This window comes from Perca fluviatilis, chromosome 22 (genome assembly GCF_010015445.1).
Source record: "Perca fluviatilis chromosome 22, GENO_Pfluv_1.0, whole genome shotgun sequence".
NCBI lineage: Eukaryota > Metazoa > Chordata > Actinopteri > Perciformes > Percidae > Perca > Perca fluviatilis.
The window spans coordinates 1,708,691-1,734,759 of record NC_053133.1 but is presented as its reverse complement, the minus strand read 5'-3'; the positions used below and the strand labels follow the sequence as shown (position 1 = coordinate 1,734,759).

Sequence of the window (26,069 nt, the reverse complement as noted above, 5' to 3'; positions counted from 1 at the left end):
TTCGTTAGCTGCGACTGTCCCTTCAATCCTAGCTATGTGTAGCTACAAACCACGGATAGTTAGCTTCCTTTTCGCCTTAATTCGAGTAGATTTACAGTTTGAATTTCATCACGCCACTTACACAACATCTAACTATATGTCTTATAAAGCTAACAACGGTGTCCGATTTCAAGTTAATTAATATTTGTGAAGACTAGCTGTTTCGTTAGCTGTGACTGTCCCTTCAATCCTAGCTACAAACCATGGTAATGGTTCGCTTCCGCTTTTCGCTGCGCAATTCAGTATATTTACAGTTTGAATTTCATCACGCCACTTACACAACATCTAACTATATGTCTTATAAACCTAACAACGATGTCCGATTTTCAAGTTAATATTTGTGGAAACTACTTTGTTTTTTTGTTTGTTTTTGTTTTTCTTTTATCTCTAGCTACAAATCACGGATAGTTAGCTTCCTTTTCGCCTTAATTCGAGTATATTTACAGTTTGAATTTCATCACGCCACTTACACAACATCTAACTATATGTCTTATAAACCTAACAACGGTGTCCTATTTCAAGTTAATTAATATTTGTGAAGACTAGCTGTTTCGTTAGCTGTGACTGTCCCTTCAATCCTAGCTACAAACCACGGATAGTTAGCTTCCTTTTCGCCTTAATTCGAGTATATTTACAGTTTGAATTTCGTCACGCCACTTACACAACATCTAACTAAATGTCTTATAAACCTAACAACGATGTCCGATTTCAAGTTAATGAATTTTTGTGAATTCCAGAGGAATTCTAAGAGGAGGCTAGCTAGCTAGATCTCATTGATAGAGCTCCATCCAGCCGCAGGCTCTATCAATGAGACTCACGGACAAGCGGCGTTTATTTCCCCAATCGTTTGTTTAAATAACTCAACACATTATAATTACACACATTAAAAGATTAACTGGAACCTGTGGTAAGAGAATGCTGGCGTAACAAGCTCGCTGACCGCGCTTTCACTCACATACACCGGGCATTTAGCTAACAGGAAGAGGGGAGTTGGAGGCCCTGGAGCTCTGTCAGAGCAGCGGCGTTTCGTAGCCCAAAATGGTGACTTTGCGCGGGTATGGAGTGCTGTGGGTTGCCAGCCGTGACTGAGCTCCATCTAACTCACAGCAGGCCGGGGTCTGTGAAGGAAGGCAGGCCAGGCGGCGAGGCAGCTACACAGGCAGCACCAGCCTCTGAACTCCGACGCACAGTCGGACAAAATTTGCAATTAGACATCAATTGTCTTAAAACTCTACATAGTTGATTTATCGCATAAAAAAGTCTCAGAAGTGAATTTAATGGTAAAATAGCATATGAACAATGTATACAATTTCTGAGATCTGCACGACCTAGATTCAGAAGACTAACTGATCTCAGGTCAGTTGTTTAGCCTATGCAAATGTTGGGGCGTGACAAAGAGAGAGACTAGAGCCAAATGAGGAGGAGCCGCAATAGTTGACGTCAACTATGAGGCTTGTTGAGATTCGCCTGTTTTCAGAGGCAGTTTCAAATAGTGAGATTTGCAGAGAAAAGAGGTGTCAATGGGATTTAGAGGTTCTATGTATGTCCTAGTTACCCACTAAACTGTCATTATTCAACTATAACAAGGTAAAATCAGTTTTGCATTCTATCACCCCTTTAAACCATTACTGATGGCTGCATTCCACTTAGGAGAGGTCCTGGTATTAAACCATTACTGATGGCTGCATTCCACTTAGGAGAGACCCTGGTATTAAACCATTAATGATGGCTGCATTCCACTTAGGAGAGGCCCTGGTATTAAACCATTAATGATGGCTGCATTCCACTTAGGAGAGGCCCTGGTATTAAACCATTACTGATGGCTGCATTCCACTTAGGAGAGGTCCTGGTATTAAACCATTACTGATGGCTGCATTCCACTTAGGAGAGCCCTGGTATTAAACCATTACTGATGGCTGCATTCCACTTAGGAGAGACCCTGGTATTAAACCATTACTGATGGCTGCATTCCACTTAGGAGAGGTCCTGGTATTAAACCATTAATGATGGCTGCATTCCACTTAGGAGAGGTCCTGGTATTGTGCATGCTGACTCACTGAAATAGCTTACTGGGACACTTGATGGAATTGAGCCATCATTAAGGTTATCAATTTCAGCTGTGCTTTTCCTACTATGACAAGTCAACATGTCTGCTGTGAAAAAGGTCCATACAGGAAATTATATCAATCCATATGATAAAAGAAAAGTTGTTTGTGTACTCTACCTCTGTGGTAGAGGCCATTCAGCACACCTGCTTCGATTGAAATTTAGATAAGGCACCCACATCCCCCTTTTTTATTTATTTATTTATTTTTAACTTAGCTACTCCATTTTTAAATATGTGCATATGCTTGTGTGTGTGTATATGTATGCATAAGTATTATGTTATTTAATTTAATTATCTTTTCTTTGCAAATGTAGTTGTGTGAATGGAAACGGGTGTTTGTGGCACAAGAATATGGATGAGCGTGTATGTATAGGTACCTACATAGTTATATAGCTATTATCTATAACAGTTTAATTAATTTATTCTTCAATATAGATGGTTAAAAGACTATATACCTCACTCTTTTACTGGGATAAAAATACGTACAGGTCTTTCCTTTTTTATGTTTGTATGTGTGTGTATGTAAGTATATCGCCTGTTCGTATGTGTATATACATATTTATGTATAAATACTGATTTTATATATTTTCATTTTTATCTTTCGTTTATCTTCATTTTTACTTTTATTTAGATCTTTGTTAAAAATGAAAACTCAATAAATACATTGTTCAAAAAATAAATATTAAATGTAATATGATAGAAACATTCAAACATAAGTTATCCTTTTAAATACCACTATAGTAGGCATCTACTTTGACTCTCTAGTTTCTTTTATATAATACGGTTGGTAATTTTGCCCAAGAGATATTTTCTTTGAGTGATGCGTATTTACCAGACAGCTACCATCTTTGAGGTTATGTATTTATGTAACCTCCCTCCCCCAATTCAAAAACACCCTCTGGTCACAGCTTTAGATAAGACTGGGATTTACCCGAGGCAACCAGAGTGGCACAGTAAGGGGTACAAATGCAATAGTGGCAGAGAAATTAGAGGTTTTCATACCAGTGCCCCTGACTGCCCTTTCAAAGCTGCTTAGTCTGGTTTCAGCACCTTGGACAGCAGCACAGCGCAGCGGGGGAAACATCCGCCTGTTCCATGCCACATTTTTGCTTCAGTGATTTAACTAAGACACTCAGTGCATTTAGGTGCACTTGTTTTGGCCACCTTTGCCTTGTGTTAAGTCTACTGTGACCTTGCACATCTCCTGTTATTGCCCCAAATGTGTGTTTCCTAAGCAGAGAGAGAGAGAGAGACTCAAAGAGAGGCAGACAGACACAAATATGAGACCATAAGGACAAGTGCTGCAGCACTAGTGTTTTTGAATCAATCGGTGACCCTGCCGACGGAGTGTTTTCTGCGCCCTGTCGAGACAGACAATGCACACCCTACCATGGCCCCTGTGTGTGTCTGATATATGGAAGCGGTTGTGACTTTGGGTGGCGTCCTGTCTGTTCGCCTCACTGTCACCCTCTGTGAACGCTGCTTGGAGAGGAATGCCATTGGTGCCTCCCTCTTTCACTCCTCTGCCCTCCCCTCCCTCTCTCCTTCCCTGTTACTATCCATTTTCTTTCTTTTCCTCCCTTTCATCCCTTACTCATTCTTTGAATCCTCTTTCCTGCTTTTCTCTCCTTCCTTGCTGTCTTTCCATTCAACCCTTCATCTTCCTCTCTGACCCTCCCCCTGCCTTTCCCTCGTGGCAAGTTTTCTTCTTCTTCTCCTTCCATTTTTACCTTCAACTCCCAAACAGCCACATTAAATCTGCTAGTCTGGGTTCTGGCCTACGCGGTCCAATCAGGACCCCTGGTTGTAGACTGGAACAAGAGTTGAAGGCTGGCTACCGCAGTGGAGAGAGAGAAGGCTTGGGCTATGGGAAGTCGAGGAGTGCAAGGGGAGGTGCTAGCTGGCAGGGTCTGGGACCTGAACCAGACAGACAGTGAAACGTCACACCAAACCCAGACTCCCCGACCGTGATCGCATTCTTGTTGTGTGTGTGTGTGTGTGTGTGTGTGGCGATTGCATGTGTGTGTGACTGGGGGTTCACAGTGGTAGTAGCTCAGAGCCAGCTGAGGCTGCAGTGGAGACAGACAGAGGGACTGAGCAGCACATAGAAAATCACTTAATGTTGAGTTGTATGGGACTGGGATATCTTCTTTTGGGAGAAAAATTGGCAGGTGAGATAGAGTCCACTATATAGAAATGTTTGTTTTGTAAATGCCTATGTATGAGTCATTTTGAAATTGGCCTCAGCAGAGTGTGATTGCCTCATCTCATTAAATTACAGTTGTACAGTAGCGTACAGTATCATCAGAGAAGAGGGGGAACTGATGTTCGATGATCCATGTTGTCACTGCAGGTTGTAAGCTGACGGCGGGGGGACAGACATCACTGTTGCGCCCAGAGCCACAGGGAGAGGTGCGGACACGCTCACTTGACCAGCAGCAGGCCTTGGCTACAGACTTCATATCAGGTACGAAGGTCAAGTGCATAAGTCCAAAGTGAAACTTCCAAATTGAAAATTGATGAATGAAATAAATTAAAAATATTTGAAAACATTTTTTTTTTTTTCATGGATAGTGCAGCACTAGTTTATTTTGGTGTCACTCATTGTGTTTTTATTTCTTAACAGGCCATTTTAAAGTCCACCTCCTTTCAAAGATGTGTTTTTTTTATGTTAATGTTCCCTAAAATGTCCGTTCAGACTATACTGACTTGTATGTGTGGAAAGTTTGTCACTACGTGGGGGGGGCGGGGGATCTCTGTGCTGAAATTTGAGATTCAAACGTACCCTGGGCAAGCTTTAGTCTGGGTCTGACTGACGCCGGGTTCAGACACGACGCCGAAACTTAAGTTGCAGACCACAAGCTCGCGGAGCTCGGCAAGTGGGGCGTCCACCATCGGAGCCACCCGACCGAGCTGCCCGTCTCCCTGAGATGGCCGTCTGCTCGCAGGGTTTGGCGAGACCGCCATCCTGCCGCCACCTGTTTGAATCCAGCATGTAGCTCAAACATTTACGCTATGGCTGAATCACTCCAATGCTAGAATGTAGTCACTGAATGAGTCTCAGGGCGTTTCCACACACCTGCCTTGTTTAGTTCGGTTGAATCCAACCCTGGAGCGTTTAGGCCCTTGGTGTGGCTCATTTGGGCAGGTGTGAACATAGCAATCTCGCTTGGGTGCGGACCGAGTATTAACAAACTCTGGTAAGCTTCGGTACAGTTCGTTTGTGGTGTGATTGTCATCCCACCCAACAACGAGGTGTACTCCAAGTGTGAGCTAAACGGCTCCTGTAGTCAGGACTGCTTTGCATTCTGCGATGCGGCAGAGCATGCTAACTGGAGCTGCTTGCTGTCGCACCTCCGTGGTCAAACAAGCCAAGTTTGAGACAGATAGGCGCAGGCCGAGCAGAGCGCAGTCTCGCCGAGCAGACGCAGTAACTTCGCTTTTAATTATTAACTAGCTTGACCGTATTAAAAAATATGCACTAGTCCAGGACACAGGACCTTCTTCCTGCATTTACTTTGTTGCTCCCAGACACAGCTGACCAATAAGTAGAGTGAACGTTCTTGTGTGGTTTGTAGCGATGCATTTTGGATTTCACTGTGTGAAAAGAAACTGAACCAAGCAGAAAACCCTACAAGTTTACAAACGCATCAACTGATTTAAACCAGAGAAATCAAACTATAGGTGGGAAATGCCGTCAGCATAGCGCGAGCAGCGGTTGTGGGCGAGGCCAGATCCAGAATTTCTCTATGAGGGTCATAAGTTTGACCTCCATTTCAAAGTTGACTTAATCCAACTACTTCTTCCTCCACACTTTTTCTCTGTCTTCCCTCCTGCCTTTCCCTTTCCTGTTAACCATGACGCCCTTTCTTCTTACCTTCCCTCTTGCCAGCTTCCATGGCAGGTTATTCAGATCCTCTGGGCTCTCAGACCAGCCCTGCCCCAATGGTGGATACTGGCCGGATGGAAGCTTTTTCAGGTATACTGCCACACTGCATTAGTACTGATGATAATAGGAGCACTAATAATAATAATAATAATAACACAATTTCCTTTATAGTGGACTTTTCCAACATTAAGTTGGCAGGTGCTTCACAGACTTGAACTAAAAATATAATTTGAAAGTTTTAGATGGCAATAGTCATACATTAATCTTCTACACGCACACAACTCAATATTTGGCCATTATTTTTCACCACTAAAACTAAGTGATAGCACTAGCTTGCATCAATAGCACCAATTAGTTTGAATTAGAGTGCTGAGTGGTATTAACAGTGGTATTTTTGTTGAAATACCTGTTGCCCATCTAATGCCTGTTTCAGTCTTCTGATGAAAATATTAAATGTATTCATTTTAGTCACAAAATAGTCATTACGTTTGTTTTTAGACACTGACGACAGTCTACATATAGTTACGTCAGTGAGTTCCCAAACTGAATGTAGCCAGATACTTATTTGACATTATCTTAACCTTACTGCTTATACTTTACTTGTAAACTCAAATACTGTTCACTGTCTATTAACTCTGCCTAAAATCCAAAAATAGTATTTGCATTAGTTAATATAGTTTGACAGTCTAAATTCATCCTGTCCTCATTCCTACCAATAGCATATAAACTGAACACCAAAGATCTCCAACTTGATAACTCTTGATAATGTTACATTAACATAAGGCCCGTATTTGTGATTTGTCCCAGCTGTTGTGTTGCCATGTTTGCGTTGTGTTATTATTAATGGAATTAGCGATGACTTTAGTCCATAAATTGATTATTTTGTCATTGCAAGACCAGGTAGCTAGCTAACATTACTGCGGGTTCCCCCTACCTTTATAAGGCTTAGGCACAGCAACCAAGCCGTTTTGGGCACCACCTAAGCCGAATGAATGTAAAATCAATGTGAGTATAAAAAACGAACTAAATGACTTTTCTCAGATCTAATGATTGCAGTTGGTCCCCAGTGAACTTCTTTAGCAAGTTTGTCTTTAAGCTTTTTGAGTGTTATTTCTTTACTATCTGCTCTAGCTTTTCCAGTGTTTCAGACAGAGATATGGTAATATTAATTGTCCAAAATTATGTGAAATTGCATATTTATTTATTGAAAAATGTCACATTTTCTTGAGGAAGGACCCCTAAACCCCATGCCAAATATGTGCACCTGAGTTCTCCACAAACCTAGGGAAAACACTGTTACTGGCAGTGATATTGACATTATTGAAATGCAAGATGCTGATTTTAGGCCTAGTACATACACAGCTAAATCTCTTCTGTAGAGGACATCTTTTTTGGCAGAAAAGGGTCTTGTTTAACCTACCAAAGGCATGTGTCTGTTTCTTAAAGGTCAACTTTTAGAATTGTGAAGGAACAGCAACCCAGTTATGCAAGCAGCTCGACCTTCACTGTTGCTGTAGTTAGAGATTGAATTCTTCTTGTCTCTCTACAGTATGTCTCAGAGAGACAACAGTCTGTTAAACTGGGAAGCTACAATTTGGAATTTTTAACAGTAAGGAAAGGTGTTCCACTGGGCTCAATCATAGGTCCAGATCTTTTCACCTAATATATTATCATCAATAATATAATTTAATCTTTGGTAAACTGCCATGCCTATCTGTGCGCGAAACGACAGTGCTGTTTTATGTTGCTGATTCTGTTGATCTTGCTATTGAAAACTTACAGCGTTCCTTTAATATTCTGCAAGAGGCTCTTAAAGACCTAAGACATGTACTAAATGTTGATAAAATGTTTATGCTATTTTCCAGAGCCAGAGCTATAGATTATACTAACCTTAATATTTCCACTATGAACAGTTTTATGATTGAGAGGGTCACAGAATATCAATACCTCGGCATCTTGATTAAAAGCTATCTTTCAAATTTCACATTGATAATCTTGTGTGCCGACTCAGCAGTTATCATGTCTGTCTTGAACTATGGTGATGTGATTTATAGACATGCATCATCTTCAACTCTTAAATCTCTGGACTCGGACTATCACTCCGCCTTGAGATTCATAACCGGTAATGCCTATGGTACACATCATTGTATTTTATATGAAAGTACTGGGTGGTCTTCTCTCCAAGAAAGATGGTATCTCTTTATCTAAAAGGCTCTTATTGGAAAACTGAGATTATCAGACTCACTCTGCTGACTGGCTTCTACTTCATGTTCCACGAGCTCGCTCTGAACTTGGAGAAACTGCTTTTAGTTTTAGTGCACTGGACTCCTGGAACAAATTACAGCAATAAAATCAACTCACTTGTGCCTTTTGGACAATTTAGAAATCTGGTTTCAAACCTGCTAACTTCTACTTGTACTTGCATCACATAATTGAATTTCTTTTGCATCTGTTCCCATTATCCTAATTTACTTACCAAATAATTTTTCCAATTCAGAAAGTTTTATTGTCTTTCAATCTTTCTTAGGATGGTTTATTCTTTTCTGTGTTGTTTTGTTGTTGTCTGACATTGCAAATTAGGACCGCCCCTCAATGATCTTGATATATATGATGATAAATAAAGGTTGAACAAAAGGAAAACTTTTGAAAAAAATATTCTGCAATACATTTTCTGCTTTAAATTAGTAGTTTTCTTAAAAGTCAAATAAGATCAACAATTACTGTGTAAACACATGACCACTTTGTTTGAAAAGCTACTACAATTAACTACTGTGCTATCACAGGCTACTAGGAACAAGATAGGTTCCCTGTGGGATGTCATTGGGCTACCCTCCGTTACATGGCAAGATACTCTCCATTAAAAGACATCAACGGACCACCTTGCATTATTTTTGGTGTATCTTTAACAACAGTAGCATCTGTGCTAAGAGAATCCCCAACACTGACCCTATATATCTGTGTTTCTGCCTTTCAGGTTTCTCCCAGCCTGGTGGAAGGGGGGTCAATGTGGACTTTGGGTCTGCACCCCACTCAGCAGAGAAGATTCAAAGTATAGCAGAACCCCACCATCCCACACCCCCAGCGGGTTCAGAAGCCCCTAAAGAGCACAGCCCCATGCTGCCTGAACCCCAGACTCCTCGCAGCCCTCTGGATCTGTCATCAGGTAAAAAAAAAACTAAAAAAAACTCATGTACCAAAGTGTTAATTTCTAGACCTCTGTAATAGCTGACACACACTGCTAATTGTTATTTAAACAACTGTAATATGACCAACTTCTGTAGCATTGTTTGCACTTTACCGTCCTTGAATCATGAGGTGGTACATTGTTCATTCCTACATTCTCACAGCAGGGATGACTCAAAAAAGATTTCTGTATAGTGTGCTGCACTGTGTGATTTGTTCCACAGAGGGGTGCAGTATACAGAGCAGCTGTCTGTCTTTGCTTTCCTATAGCTTCCTCCTAACACACACTCCAGCACCAATGTGATGTAGACATCCAGCTCAAGGTCAATGCACATCTTATGCTGACATCTATAGGGACTGCCATCATGCCAAGGCTTCTAGACATATACTGTGTGTGGGTGTGTGTGTGTGTGGGTGTGTGTGTGGGTGCATATCTATCCTACAGAGAAAAGCTGACCGTATCTCTCACGGTCCACTCTCTCTTGACCACTGCCCCTCGCCCCACCCCCATAGGGCTCTTCTCCAGTTAACTGCACATCTGATCCTAGAGAGTGTGGGGTTGTAGTTGTCACCATTCCGTGGCTTGTGTCAGCTAGCAGGCTATGCTAACATCCCATGTGGGCAGAGGAACGATGCACAAAGCCTCACAGCAGCTGAGCACTGCTACACAGCAGGTGGTAGAACCCCCTGTGTCTCTGTACAAAATAAGAGCAGGGGGAGGAATATCAAAGTGGTGATGTCTTCATTTGTTAAATACACACCAAATAACCCAACATGTGCAAATATGTCTAAATATACAGAGCCACTACTCTTCTAAGACCACAAAACTGGAGGTTTATGGGTGTAAGGAAATTGTTGTTGTCATCAAATAGCCAGCCGGTACTTATTAGTAGAAATCCTGGAATAAAAGGAACAATTACAAACCTGAATCATATGCACTGATACTCAATTTCAGCTATGTCTTATTAAAGGACAGTTCCTGAGGAAAACAATCTTCACAATTTTCAGCTTTCAGTACGCATGCGCCACACAATCTTTCACATTGTGCGCACAGCGGCACAAACAGTAACCCACTATTGTCACAGCGCAAAATTATTGTTCAATGGTTAAATTTATTTTTAAATATGTTTGAAAATATACGTTAACATGAATCCAACATAGTATTAGTAAAGATAAATATTTTTTTTAATGTACACAACATTAATGATAAGGTAGCCATCGACAGATACAGTTAAGTGCCACATTTTAACAATAAAACATGATGTATTTAAATATGAACATGCCAACAATTTTTATTTTAAAAGCTTAGTATTGTATGTACCACAAAGAGGTATGTGTAAAGGCTTTTGGCCGCCCTAAACGTTATTGTAGGTCCAGTTTAATATGCAACTACATTTTATACTATAATAATATATGTAGTAAGGGGTCCCTGCTCCATCTCTTTTTCAGCTAAGGGGTCCTTGGCTCAGAAAACGTTGGAGACCCCTGCACTAGAGTGTACACAGGAAGATAAGGCTGAATGGGATTTGATATAGTAAGGAGAGGGTACTTCAGCCTGTCGTGACTATATTGCTTAAGTGATGTTTAGCACAGTCGTGATTGATTAAGTGGAGTGGAAGGTTGGAAACGAGCAGAACATCATATGAGAATAGAAGGATATTAGCCCCATTGCATACTGAGTTTTTGTATTGTATAAATGTACTACCTATGAAACTATAGAGTAACTACTGCATATGCACATACAGTGAGATGGCTTTTTGTTCACGTTTCCCAATGCCTAATGAGGTTGCAGGACTCAACATTTAAGTCATTCTGATCCATTTGGCTGATGTCTTTTTCTGACTCTTCCAATTACTGCACATACAGTATAGAGAGGAAAGTTCTGTCAGGGGTTTGTTAATATGAAATATGGCCCTCCAGAGAGTAACGGTACTGTATGGGGCCTGACAGCTGCTCCACTTAAATTCTTCTGTATGTGTGTATAACTGAAAACTAGAAACAAACTGGGCCAAAGTAGCCGAACAACCTTCAGTGGGCAATTTTCCCTCTACTCCTGAGCTTTATTATACAATGTCCCAAAACCAGGCTGTTTTAGTTAAAGCACAGTTGCCTGTAATTTACCTTCTTTCTAAGGGACCATTGAGCAGTATTTTGGATTTTGTGTGTCTGTCTATTTGTCCAAGTACGTGTACAATGGAACACTGTGTACTACATGTCTGCACATAAATCCACACTCACACCTGACTCTCGCTCTGTGTTTTGATTTCAAACAGAGCTCTTTTGCTGCCTTATAGTTTCAGCGTGAGCATGCACTGTACCTCCCCTCAGGCTGCAGTGAGTCAGCCACCCAAAAGTACCACTTTTCTATATCGTTTGAACACAAACCATTATTATGTGTTGTATGTGTCTATGTGTATGTGTATTCTCATTCCTTCGAGCATTCTTTCTCTCATTGCCACGGAGGAAAGTTTTAAGACTTAAAATCCAGCTTGTGGTGAACATTTATATGGTTGATTTTAAGATCAACAAAACACAGACATTTGCTTGTTTGACTAAACGGTGACAGGTTAATGAAAGAGAAAATATATTATTATATATATATTCATATACAAAGGGTGTACAAGTATGGCTTGGTTGTCTGGAACATCATGCACCACTTCTGGACTTGGATTGAATTCATCCAGATGCTTCTATGTTGTGTCTGATGCATTTTGGCATCTTCTCAGCCTTTACACCATCTCAGCTAATAAAAAATAGTTATAATAGTTACTATAATTTAAAACTATTATAAAAAATATATGTTTTGCAGTACATATGTGTACACTGTTATGATCTCCTTTGTTATATTGTTTTTGCCTCTTTGTCTGACACATTCTGAAGTTATTTTCTGTTTTGAGTTATACTAAGGGAACCAATTCATATGCACATACCCATCTCCCCCAACTTTAAACTCTCCCCTCTTCACCCACAACAAGGTGCCTTAGGCGACTGCTGGCCAGACGAAGCTGGCTGCCTACCGACAGACCTCCCTTTCAGCCCCAGTGTCTCCACTGTGATCAGTCGCCATGCAGGCCATCTCCCAGTCAACCCTGACAACCCACCTGACAGTTGGCCTAGCCGCGAGAGCCCTGCCTATGCTGGAGGCGATGAAAGGGAGGGAGAAGGTTCAGACCGAAAACAGAAGAAGAAGAAGAAAAGGCGACAGAAAGACGAGGGATCTTACGAACACCTGGAGAGCAGGGGTCACCCTGAGGTACAAACACGGGGAGAAAACACTCCCTTAACAGAGGAGTTCTACAACAGGATTGGCCCAAGGCGGGATAGGGGAGATGGTGGCTGGGAAGACAATCTTGGGAAGAGCGGAGGCCGGGGGAAGAAGGGTAAGAGCAGGAAGAAGCTTCCAGAGGAGTGGGGAGTCACGGCAGAATCATTTGTCCCTTCGGCCGCAGTGACCTCTCCAATCACAGAGGAGGTGCTGATGGATCTAGGGAGTGCTGGTCAGGCAAACCTGGAAGCCTCGTTCGGAGACATGGACACCAGCCAGAGCCACTGGAAAAAGGAGGTCTACCCAGAAGAAGGCCTGGTCTCTTCCCCCCTGTCTCAGGACCTATTCTCCCCAACAGATGCTTCCATCAACCCACTGGTCCTGAACAGCGATCTGAAAGCCACAGCAGCTCCGTTCACTATGCCCTCCAGCACCAACAGCGCAACACTTGGCTCCCTCCCCATGGCTCCTGGCCCTGTTGATCTATTTGACCTCCTGATGGATACGGAAAATGCAAGCTTAGGCGACAGCAGCCAGGCCTTATCACCTGGTGGTGACATGGTTGACAGCAGGATGTTTGATAACACCAGTTCTCTTCAAGAGTCTTGTGTGCAAGGCGTGTCTGAGGGAGACACCTCTGCTTTCAGCCCCGCCCAGCCAAGCCCAGGCCTCTCCCCAAAAGGTGAGGTGATAGCCTCGGCCCCACCTCTCTCACCTTCAGATGCTTCATGGATTCTGAATGACTCCAACATGAGCAGCAACAGCGAGCTATTTCAGTTCAGTGACATGAGCACTTCAGGTCATCCTTTAACCTTAGGGCTGTCCTTTGACACACCTAGCCCAGCCCCTCTCCGCTCCCCTAAAACCACAGCGCAGGAATTCCAACCCAAAGAGCACAAAGATGCCAAATTGGGCCAGAAGACACCCAAGAAGTCTCGTTCTTCATCTTCCTCCTCCTCTGTAAAGAGTCCCACCTCCCCAGGATCTGGTCTTAACCCTACAGCTAAGCCCTTCTTTCCTAGCTTTGCTGATCCCATTGAAGAACCAGCCGTGGTCCCTCCAGTTCCCCCCATCATCGAAGGTTGGTTGCTGTCAGCCCTGGACAAAATAGAAGTTAATTATAGAGTAACTAAATATTATGGACGAATGGTTTATTGTCGTGCATGAGTCTTTCAGATATTTGAAACTGATTCCAAATGCTTTTTTGGGCAGGATTGATTGCTTGGGTGTCTTGACTGTTCTTTAAAGTAAGGCTGCATTCACACCAAATCAGGCGTTGCCGCGAAAACGCCAGCCCCCCATTCATTTAAATGTGTGTAGTGCATTTAGGCTAAGGTAGTGAGGATCACAGGGGATGCCGAAAAGTTGAAACAGAATAAACTTTTGATGAAACACAATATAAAAACCAACTGCGGTGGCTAAACTACCAGCGATCAGACAAAACACAAATGAGTGGGAAACACAGATGGAAACACAAATGGCCCATTTAAGTGACACTCCCTCACCGCCGCACGACTGTGCTAATAGCAGCAACGTATGATTTGGTGTGAATGCAGCCTTAGATGGATAATTAGAATCTTGCATGGAAACATTTGTCTAAAATCTTGACTTGGGCTTTTTGGCTTGTCCAATTGGGACTGTTTTTGAGTGACTAATGCATGGGTTCAAGTGTTGACCAACTGAGGCTGTGGATTGGCTTGACTTTAATCTGTGAGTATCTTAATTCCCAATGATGCACTACTGTGATGTTCTCATAATTAACAGTGTTGCTGTTGATGGGTGTGCTACTACTAACCAATCACAGAGTCTTTCTCCTTAGCAACACCACTAGACATCTTCACAAAATAAGAACACCAACCTCTTTCTCTCTTCTGTCCAGGTGTATGTGTTAACACTTTAATCACTGTTTCCTTTGCATCCAGGGGTTAGGGGTCCCTATCTTCTCTCTCTTGTATCCAATTAACATTGTTTTCCTTACTAGCGGCCTGTTTCTTTACAACTTATCCTAGAAAAGAATGTTGAAGGAAAAGGCTTTGTTGGTGTCATGTTAACTCTCCCTCTGTTGCTATGCATCAACAGTGCACATCCTGGTGTGTTTCCTGAGCGTGTAACTTTAAAAAATCATTTGATAAATACAAAAAATATGAAATGGTAATTGTTGTTTTTGTCGATTTTACCTTCCATGTTCTGTGACGATTGCTGCCTTGGCTGCTCCTCCACCATAGGTGAGTCCTATTTTAACTCCTCTTGTAGCTTTGTTGTGTTGTGTTTTTTTCATGCTTCAATATTGAGACTAGTCGCTGTGATGATTACAGAATGAATAACAGAAGACGCAGACAGTTCAGCAAAAAGGCTGCTGTTGCTTTAAACAGAAATGAGATGCTGACAAAGTAGACTCAAAACAAGAGCTTTCTTCCCATTGTTAGCATTAAGTCAAACATATCCATTGTAGGCATTGGACTCCGACAAAGGTGCTTCTCCTGTTTTATGAATTTGTTAGTTAGGATATCAAGGCACAGCTGACGTCTGGATAGCGGATCTCTACTATCTGCAGATGATGCTGGCTTCGTCAACCCATAACCTACGATGTCTACAAAAGCAGGTTACTCCACTTCTGTATGTTGATGCAGTGTTCCAGAGGATTCATTTACTTGTTCTTCCTTTCAACACTTCCTGTCTCTGCCTCCCGTGGAGGCTGTAATGAGGACTGAGCAAGCCTTCAGCTTGCCACAGGAACAGCAGAGTGTTGAACCTGGCTATTAAGCAGCTTTGATTAATGCTTCCACAAGAAGCAAGGGCTTGCATTAGTGTTTTTGCCATTTTCAAGTCACATAGATAAACATGTATTGCAGCTTTGTGGATGAAACATCTGCTATCAGTGCATCTTTGTGTGCGTGTTACATGCAATACATGACATAGATAATGTTCTTTATCAGATTTGATATACACTATTGCAGTGCCCATTTAAAATGTGTCTGTTTGGAACAGGCTGGTTGCTTGGCCTGTGGCACTGCTGCTTGCAGCTTTTTCCAGAAACCATTGTACCACAAAATAATGAACAGAAGGCCCCCAAATCAGTTCATTTGCAACTCATTTGTATACTACTGACTAGTGACTGTGCAATTCTACTTCAGAGGAGAACATTGTACTTAAAATATGATGTAGTATTATTCTTTAAGCTATCCAGCATTATATTAGATTTGAAAACTACACCTTGAACAGACGTTAAGTAAAGTACATTGTGCTGATAATGCTCTCTTTCCCTCTTCATTTTATGTAAACATTTGAATGCAGGACTTGTACTGTGCAGTATTAATAGTTTTAGCCTACTATTAATAGTTAATAGTTTTAGATTTTATCTGCTATATCATCATTATCTGATGAAAAACACAGGTGCCTACTGACACTTTAGCGGTTCAACGGACTTTAGCAGTTTAGATAACAGACACCCAACTGTCCTGCTGTAATACAGACATGTGAACTAATGACAGATATTTGCCTCCTTCATGGACAAACGGCGGTGCATGATTGAAACATTGACATAGGATTTGATTATTTACTTATTAATCAAAGGTGCCGGAGCAGCTCCAGATTGTTCCGGCCCACTTTACCCCTGGTTGAATTAATATTATTGTAGTTTAGCAGTTACTCAGCAGAAGTAGCCTAGGCTGTTTGTGGATGTGGACATGGTTTGTATTGAGCCCAGGGGAGAGAGGTCTGAGGATGGCTCATGAGAGCAGTGCCAGGTGAGATGACTGACAGCTGGTGCTCTTTGAATAACTATACTGGAACCTGGGATGTCTGGCACACACCAGAGACAAATAGCAGCGCTGGCTGTTGAATTCCGTTTACTGTTGAAATGTTTGCCGAACTGTGTCGGGAGTTTTGGAGCAGCCGGACCACGTGCGCCAGAAAAGCCAGGCGACCAGAGGCTTCTCACTTACAGTTATGTCGACATAAAGCCCTAAAAAAAAGTTCCTTAGCCATCATAGAATTTTGCAAATCAAGCAAAAAAATTATTACATTTTTTACAGCAACCTGTTTGACAGCCTAAATATGATAACTCTCTGCTACTGTGGGAATTCCTGAGTCTCAAAGTCGTCAAATCTGCCAAATTCTGCTTTGAGTGTCACATAATTACAGTTTGAAAAGAGTTTCCCGTCTTTTTGGTTTCTGCGTACAACTAGGCAGGTCAAAATCTGCTGTGAACCTAAATTGATATGCAGGCCATATCAAAACTTGCGAGGGGCCGGATTTGGCCCGCGGGCCTTGAGTTTGACACAGGTGCTTTAAAGCATGGATTTATTTAGCAGAGGTAACGTTATTTTAAGGTAGTATGACAAACTTAAACAATTTGAGTTGCAAAAGTGTTCCTGTAGGATATCTGCTTGTGTTCGTTAACTCCAGGGAAATAAAGAAGAGTTGGTATATCGAGCATCCACGCTCAGAAACACACGCGGTTTAATACAAAAGCGGAGGTATTAATTTGAAATAGACACCATTAGTATCCTGCTGCAAAAGGCTTGCCGCTAACATAAGTGGCTGTACTTTAAGTTAGGCTTTTATTGTGAAGGGTAGAAACTAAAGAAGTGAAACTTGCATTATGCGCTGCTGTTGTCACTATGGGAGTTAATAAAAGTGTGTGGGACGTCTTGGTTTACCCTTCTTTAGATTACAGAGCCTCTGAGTTTTAGTTTTATTAACCTTGGCTCCAGCAGTTTGCACGCATAAGCTCAGATGGCTAACTTGGCTTGTTTACATTGTTAGATTTCTTTCTTTGAGTCTGTTTACATTTGTACAACAGTGTGCTGCGCCTTTCTGCTGTGTGACATATTTCGCGCATGTATCCATACAAGAGTGTGCATGGTCTTGCGGGTCGGAAAACCGGCAAGACGGAGTAAGTGACTCACAGAGAGTCCTGTCTTTATAGTACGATGATGTGCACAAACTGTGGTGGGTGTGCATTTGTATAAATCTGTGTACATTTGAGAGAGAAAGAGCAAGACAAAGTGCTGACCTTTTATCAGTGTCCAGGAGTGGGTCTTTGTCACCAAGAGTGGTATTTAAGCCTTGTACAAAACATAAGAAGGCATGTGGAGCACAATAAAGAGCAAGACTGTGGAGGGTTACAGACAGTAAACAATAATAAATTGGAGTTGGGTACTTTGAGAGGAACAGGGTTGTATATGAGGGGTGCAGGGATAAATCAAAAAATGTTTGTGTAACAGAGGAGAGATAGAGGCAAAGGATAAAGGGTGAAGAGAGGAAGCTGTGTGAGACTTGTGGGATTGATAAATGAATATAAAGAGTTGAAAAAATTGCTGACACGGAAGGGATAAGGATAATTTATAATCCCTTCTTGTAAGGGCAGAGAGATATAGAGGAGTAGCAATGAACGGAAGAAGCCTAGATAGAGATGGAGAATGATGTCAACCCTAAGGAGGGTAGTGTTTTAAAACATGGAAAAAAAAGAGATGGAGGTTCAGAGAAGTATTAAGCCTTGATAACAAACAAACTTGATAGCGAAAAAAAAAATTTGCACAAGGGGCGAGGGAATACACAAGCACTGCACAGTGTGGTAGTATATCCTCTTTATCCACCACACCTGTTGGTTTAACAATAGAAACAACCAGCAAGCTACCGACTGAAGCAGATATATAATTGTATATTTTTTCTGTCTAGAAAACCAAAATGCTGTGCCTAGTTTTCAGTCTACCTTATTACCTTCATGTGAGGCTATTGATAGACAACCCAGGGTACAAAGTGTTTCCTTCTGACAGCACACGACAACCATCTACACATCTTTGAACTGCATATATGTATGCATCACCCACACATGTACAAACATAAAAATGTACATATGAATAATGCACAGGCACTCTGTATTGACCATAACTTCCAGAGGAATATGGTATTGGCTAAAATGACATCAAATAGACTTAAATCTGAAACTAATTAATATATATTATTTATTGGTAGATAGATGGTAATCAAATGATCATGTGTCATTGTTTTGGTTTTTCAAACAGCCAATAGACAACGTTAGCAAGCAACTACTGTAGCTGGTGAACATAGTGAAGCATTTAGCAGCTAAAGAGCCAGATTTATATCTCAGGAGTTGGTGGAGAACCAAAACAGAGCTAAAAGGAATATTGGACTTATATTTGCCAGGTGCCACAAACAGGACTACAGTACCAAATGAATGTTAATTATGCCTTGTGTCTGCTGGATGTGTAAATAGCTAATTGTTTGCTAACACATTGACCATAACTACTTTATGAGGTGATATTAAAAGTTTAGTATGTAATATATTTACTGTATTTAAGTTTAATTTCCATTCCGTGACGGACTGTTTTTATTTTGGCGCCCGGGTTGCCAGACGTGAAACGCAAACACGCAAAAGCAACGGGCTGCAGCGATCGTAGCAGCAACCAAACATACTGGATTAAAAGAGAGAGATTCATTCTACCCGACCTATAAAAACTCAACAGTTGCATGACCAGAGATGTGGTAAAACACAGGTAAATATGGGAGATGCATTTACAAGATGGAGACAGCTTAGAGCCCAAAAGGCTGCCGAGTTGGCTAATTTCCTTCATTAATTTCTATCACGGCTAACGTAGTAGTGATGGGCATTTTCAGTCATTTCAACATTCACGTGTTTGTATTGAATTATATACTCAAGTACTCAAATCAGTTGCTTGCAAAAAAATTTAGTCACACTTGGTGAAGTGATCCCGACTAGACGTGCTAAGTGATAACGTTACCGGGGGACCCGTCAAGCGGGCCAAACCTGTTTACAACCACTGTGACAGACAACAGAAACCACAGCTTCAAGGTTATGATGTTGGACAGTAAAATGATTCCCACTTTGGCATTCACCCATTATGTGTAATACAATGTACATACAAGCTGTATAACGGGGTCTGGAAAGAAGTAGTACCGAAAATCTCCCCCGTGCTAAAATCTTTCCCCGCTTCTTTTCAGCGGCCGTAGCTGACAAACGGTGACTGTGACCTGGATATATTCAACCGCAAGGGCGCTGCCTTTTTAGCGGCTGTTGTTTTTACGTTTGGCCAATAAAAGGTGACTGTCAGCCAGGTACAGAGCTCCGGGAGAGCATGGGCTTTTACAACCGTAAACAAAGCAGCATCTAGCAACTCCGCTGCGCATGAGTAATGTTTGGCATTGCAAGACTAGCATCTAGCTAACATTGACATTGCGGGACGTTGGGTTTAGCGTTCACAACCTGGCAATCCCTGTGAACTTCGACGCTGGGGAGGAGGGTCCGTGGGAGAAGGCTCTCTCCAGTATTTTGAATTTGGACTGCAGTAACCATTTTAAACGGTAGTATTACATATTGGATCTTTAATATTATGTTATTGTTTTGTTTAAAACTTTTTGCAATGCCCCTAAGTGGTTTCTTCTGGCCTTCTGTATGGTTTCTAGGGTTGGGCATCGTTTGGATATTAACGATTCTGATTCCTATTCCGATTCTTCCTTTCGATTTCGGTTCTTATCGATTCTCGATTCCGATTCTTTGAGTGGTGGAGTTGAAACGGGTCACATGCTTATTTCACAAATAAGAGGAAAGTTTTATTTTGATTCAAAGATGGGTTGCAGTTTGACGGGGCTTTTTCAACGTAAAATAAAGCCACAATAGAGAACCGCTTACTGTGCTCCATGGCTGCAACACAACAAGCGCCTGGCCGCTACGGAAACCAAAACTTGCGCATGTTAAATTTGGAACCCATGATCAGATTTGAAACCAAATCCTCCAAACGATTCCAATAAAGAAACGATTCCGATGGAATCGTAATTTTTGAAACCATTCCAAGTAGGAATCGGTTCTCGATGCCCAACCCTAATGGTTTCTGATTCTTTTTCCTGATATGGTTCTTTCTACTCAAAACTTATTAATTTAAATAAAAAGTAACCAACATAAACAGGGCAACAACCCCGGTTCTCCTCCAGCACCAACACTATTCCTTCTCTCCCAGACAGAGCTCAAACACATGTGCCAACCAGTGTAAAGACCAGAAATATACCACCGTGTTGGTCCAGTCTCCCTGCACAGACACGCATACTGAGTCATCAAACTATTTGAGGACAAACACAAATCCTCAAAAGGCAGACAGGCGTGAATATACTTTATCAGCGGTCTATTTTTACCACATAGTGCTTTTCAGTGTTGTTTGGGCTCCTTTCATTGGGGAGCAGGCTGTTAGATGGTAGCCCAGAAGGGACATTTGTACAGTATGGCCCCATCCCTGAGATGGGGTGAGCTAATGCCTTTTGACGTCTCTGGGGGAAGTGTTGGGAATTTGCCTCGTTGGCACCACTGTAAAAGCCAACAGCTAACTGTAGGACAAGATCGTGAGTCACTCTGGGTAATGTTTCAGAAGATGCTTCAGCAACAGATTTAACCCATAGAGAGATGGCTCCAGGCCAGCAGTGTGTGCTGTGCTTAACATGTTATAAATGTTGAGATTGACATTTTTAAAAGGCAGTTGGATCAGCTCAGTCAGTGGAAACTTTGTTGAGTTTGGAGTTTGTCTTCTGCATGGAAAACAGCTCTAATTGTGCAGCACACATCTTCATGTGGATTTTGTGAGATTTATTGAGAGGATGTAGGCTATTTTTGTATTTTTGGTCCAAATGGTTTTCACTACTATATGCCCAGGAAGCATATTAGTAACATTAAATCCTTAAAGGTTGTTTGCTATGACAAAAATTAATTTGGGTTCATATGTTCCACACCCACCTCAAATGAAACAGGCACATTTTGTTTATTTAACATAATATAAATATCATCATCCACCTGTATTTTACATCCATCAATATACAGCTGTATTAGACCATGAGTCAGAGGAGTTATTATTCTTCCCAGTTGGGATATTATACCAAAGGTCAGGCTTTTTCAAATGGCACAAAAGTGACAAAAGACAGACAAAAGTGAAATAGTTGCCACCAGCTTCATGTTTCAACAGTACTTAAATAACATAGCAATAGCAAAATCCTCCACAAGAGTAAGTTCTGTTTCCAATAATACCCCCTTTTTAAACTTCTAGGAATCAATTACACATCTGGCTAGTTAAAGCACCAACCAAAATCTTATTGATGTTCAGCAAATTAGCCATCAACAACTTCTTGATTGTTTTTTACACCCTTTCTCAGACTTTACAAAAGATCTTTCAGAACCAAGGAACACTTTATAAAACTGTTTTGACAGGCTGGACACCATTCCCCATCACTACAATAATGAGTTGAAATTCATAGATAGATAGATATATAGAGAGATAGAGATATAGAGAGAGAGAGAGAGAGAGAGAGAGAGAGAGATACTTTATTTATCCAGAAGGAAATTAAGGTGTCCAAAAGCTTATAAACATAGGCACGCAGACATATGACATCCACGCACACATACATACTACAAAAATGTAATGTAATATTGTGCTACACTCTAATGTAATTATCCCTTCTGACATGTTTGATTACTCCAAACTTGTGCAAAACATGACTTGAAAAGCTTGCCTGGCTAAATACCTAAAAATTTTTCCTCTGTAAAAGAAGTTGACCTGATTTCCTATTTAGTAGAGCAACTTAATGTTCTGAGCTTTGCTTAGGCAGCAGGTAGGCAAACAAGTTGGTTTGTACTGTACAGTAGTTTTTCAGTGTCCTGCCAAGATAAATCCAAAATGTCAGCTTTGCATGAAATGAGAAACAAATCCCTAAATATAGAGTTGGTATCGTTTGGATTTTTACGATTCCGATGCCGAACCAGTACTTTTAAAACGATTCTGATTCCTAAACCGATTCTTGTAAGTGTAATATGTTTACTAGCAATCACGTGCAGTGAATGGTTAATAGGCTTTTACTTCCGTTTTGGTGAGCCCAGAGGGAAGATATGGCATTTTAAAAGCAGCCTACATTTACGATTTTATGGCAATAGCTTGGTTCTTTGGATCAGCACATACATTTTCAGCGATTTTAAAGGAACACGCCGACTTATTGGGAATTTAGCTTATTCACCGTAACCCCCAGAGTTAGACAAGTCGATACATACCCTTCTCATCTCCGTGTGTGCTGTAAAGCTGTCTGACGGCTCCAGCGGCATCAGCCTATAACAGAACAGGCAGGTGAATGGTTCCAGTAATCCTACTGCTCCCAATAAGTGACAAAATAACGCCAACATGTTCCTATTTACATGTTGTGATTTGTAGAGTCACAGCGTGTACAAAAAACGTAACATGAGACACAGCCATCTTCTAACCGTAAACAACCGGAACTATATTCTCAGGCGGAAGAATATAGTACTTGGGGGGAGTGATATGCTCGCAGCAAGCCTGTCTGAGAATATAGTTCCCGGTTTGTTTACAGATAGAAGACGGCCTGTTCTCATGCATATTTCTGAACGCTAGCAATCTATCACAACATGTAAACAGGAACATGTTGGCGTTATTTTGTTACTTTTGTCACAATTGGGAGCAGTAGGCTGAGTTGGAACCAGTTACCTGCAGGATCTGTGCTGGGCTAAGCTAATGCTGGAGCCGTCAGACAGCTTTACAGCACGCACGGAGATGAGAAGGGTATGTATCGACTTGTCTTACTCTGGGGTTACAATGAATAAGCTAAATTCCCAATAAGTCGGTGTGTTCCTTTAACAAAAGATTTTAACATGTGTCACAACACAGACAGGCAGTTGTCTTTTGTTACATTTAGCTGAAGTCTACTCCGTACACTGCACTTAAGTTCTGTGTGTAAGACCATTGAAGAGAGTGTGTTTTGCAGATTCAGCTTCTATTAAATATAAATAAATCAAAGTAGACGCTCATCTTCCTGGGTAGCTCACCTGGTAGAGCGTGTTCCCATTTACAGAGGCTCGGTCCTCACCGCACCAGCCGAGGGTTCGGTTCCGACCTGCGGCCCTTTGCTGTATGTCATCCCCCCCCTCTCCCCTTTCATATCTAAGCTGACCTATTGAATAAAGGCCTACAATGCCTAAGAGGAAAGCATCTGAAAAACAGAAGCTGACTTCAGGCAGGCTGACTTCAGACAGACTGAGAGACTTTATAAAAACTGAATGACAGGAAACGGACAGATCTGAGGAGTGTCCAGAAAAACATTAGACTGGCAGAGGCATGGAAAAAGATAGACAAGCAAGCAGAGAGATAAGCAAACTATAAAAAATACTAAAAAATGACAGCGTTCAAATATTTAAAACAATGCACGACAAGGGAATAACTATGTACATTTATGTACATGGTGTGTGCTTTACATTGAGATATGTTCCTCCAGTTTCACATTATGATTTCCTTTCCCAACATTATACTGGTCTAAATAAAATCTGTGGCATTAAAGTGAGATGTCATTTGTGGATTACTGCAAACATATAGCCTTGGGCAGAGCTCAAAGTTGGTCCAGGTAATGTTTTTTTATATGCCCATTAACCTTTAGCCAATACTTCTGAATCATTGGACATTCCCATAATAGGTGAAGAAGCATTTCCAACAGTTGGCATTGTCCCTGAGCTTAAGCCTAAACAGTCTGGAGGGCGTCCAATACAAGCAATTAAGGATCTTATTGGATTATTCTAATGTGTACTCTGTGTACATCTCTTGATACCCTTGTAATGTTTTCACATACAGTATATGATCCCACTATTTCTCTGTAACAATAATATTCAAATCTGCTGTCCAAGTTATGTCAGATCATACGATAGAGTAACTGTCTCCTGGAAAATCATTGCATAATAAATAGACGCTTACTATCCCAGACCTTATATACTTATAGACGTTACCTTTATAGTCTGAGATAGAAGATTCCACTGTTGAGGTGGAATTCGTTTCCACATAACGTAGGATATCAGGTGTCAAGTTGCAAATACTTTCAGAAATTAATTCTGGTGAATAATTATTGTCTCTCAGAGGGAGAGAGTGTGATGTCTTCATGCCAAATAACAATTGAGAGAATTTATTTTTGAAAACATGGCCATGTCCATTAAAAGTCCACAGACTTATATGTGTATGTAATATATGACAAGGAGCACTGAAGCTGTCCTGTAGGCTCATGTTGGCCCAACACCTTTAACCTTTAATCATTTATCTGTCACCAATCTGTACTTTAAATGGCCTATACCGAAGATTGCAGTTATACTTTTAGTGTTTTACCATGCTGAAAACTTTACAGGCCCTATTAACTAGATATTTACTATTGACTATTGTGTCATGTTATTGAGTGAATGCATCAGAAAACAGTCAACCTAGTTTTTTCAAAGTGTGCAGCCATACAAACTGAAAAAGTGTTTCTTCTTTTTTAGAATGGATGCTTCCATTAGAAAAGGATGCAACATTAACTCTTCACTAGAAACGTAAAAGAGGCTAAATAGCCTCGGGAAGGAACTTGTTTTGGTGGAACATGTGTACGTTTAAAGGTAGTTTTAGCCGTGCAACAGAAAACTCAGATTGGACAGATAGTCTAGCTAGCTGTCTGGATTACCCTGCAGAGATCTGAGGAGCAGTTAACCATAGTCCTCACAAATCTTTAGTTTAGAACTAAAGTTTAGAACTCAGAAACTGAGTTTAGAACGCCAACACAAAGAAAGAGGAAGGGGACGGACATCCGGGCGAAAAGAGCGTGATCCGGCGGAATTTCCCGACAGCACTGGAGCAATCTCGGAAGTGGAATGTCGTGGATATAAATTTAGACTATCAGCTCCCTAATATGTCATTTTAGTAATTTACTCTTACTTAATTACTTAGTAGTTACTTAAACCTGATTCCCTCACTGTAAAATAGTCACACACAGAATTGCTTATTGTGAACTAGTTTAACTAGATTACGGAGGCTGTAGACTAGTGCATTCTAAACATAATGTTGATAAAGTGTCAGACTGGGTGCACACAGGGGACTCCGAATGCAGGACTCAGACGTGCAGTAAAAGTCACAAAAGGGGACTTCTTGTACAGAAGCGATACAAAGATCAAGCAACGGTTTAAACGAAAGACAGAGGCTTGTTTCAAAAAAACAAGCAGCGGTCGAAAAGGTTCATCTGGCGACATTATCCCAAAAATACTAGGGAGAGACTTTGGTCAAAAAACAGACAGAATGGGGCGGGCGTGTCATTAAGGTCAAATTGTTATTTTCAAGTTTCCAGTGGTAGACTGATAGAGACTTGAAGTGCCTTTGGGGAGGGACAAGAGGAAGGAAAAGAACAGGAAGGGGGAGTTGCCATAGAGACCAGTTAATGTTGCCCTAGGAACAGCAATAGATGCTAGAGTCACAGTATTGAGACACTACATTGATAGCACACTTGCTGATGGTACCGTTTTTGTTTGATACAGATACACACAAAACTATGAAATGGACACAACACCGGTACAACTCTACTGTGCCATTATTTCAGATGATTATACTTCTTGTAATTAGTGGTTAATTTCTCACCTTTGTTACTGTATTACCATTTCACCATTAATTACTAGATTCTATTTTAGAAATCAATAAAATGTTTCCAGTCGGATACATAACAATAATTTGACAGATTCTTCATAGCAATTAGTAGGATGTCCTCTTTCTCTAAAATGTAAT

At 41.2% G+C, this 26,069-nt stretch overlaps 1 protein-coding gene across 1 annotated transcript in view; it reads left to right on the top strand.

The window, feature by feature from the left end:
• LOC120552169 (microtubule-associated protein 4) overlaps window positions 1-26,069 on the top strand; it is a 152,959-nt gene that overhangs the window by 76,371 nt on the left and 50,519 nt on the right. Inside the window, 4 exon segments of the mRNA XM_039789961.1 lie at window positions 4,500-4,613; window positions 6,039-6,125; window positions 9,010-9,198; window positions 12,194-13,564. Of these exon segments, the coding sequence (XP_039645895.1) occupies window positions 4,500-4,613; window positions 6,039-6,125; window positions 9,010-9,198; window positions 12,194-13,564 (1,761 nt within the window).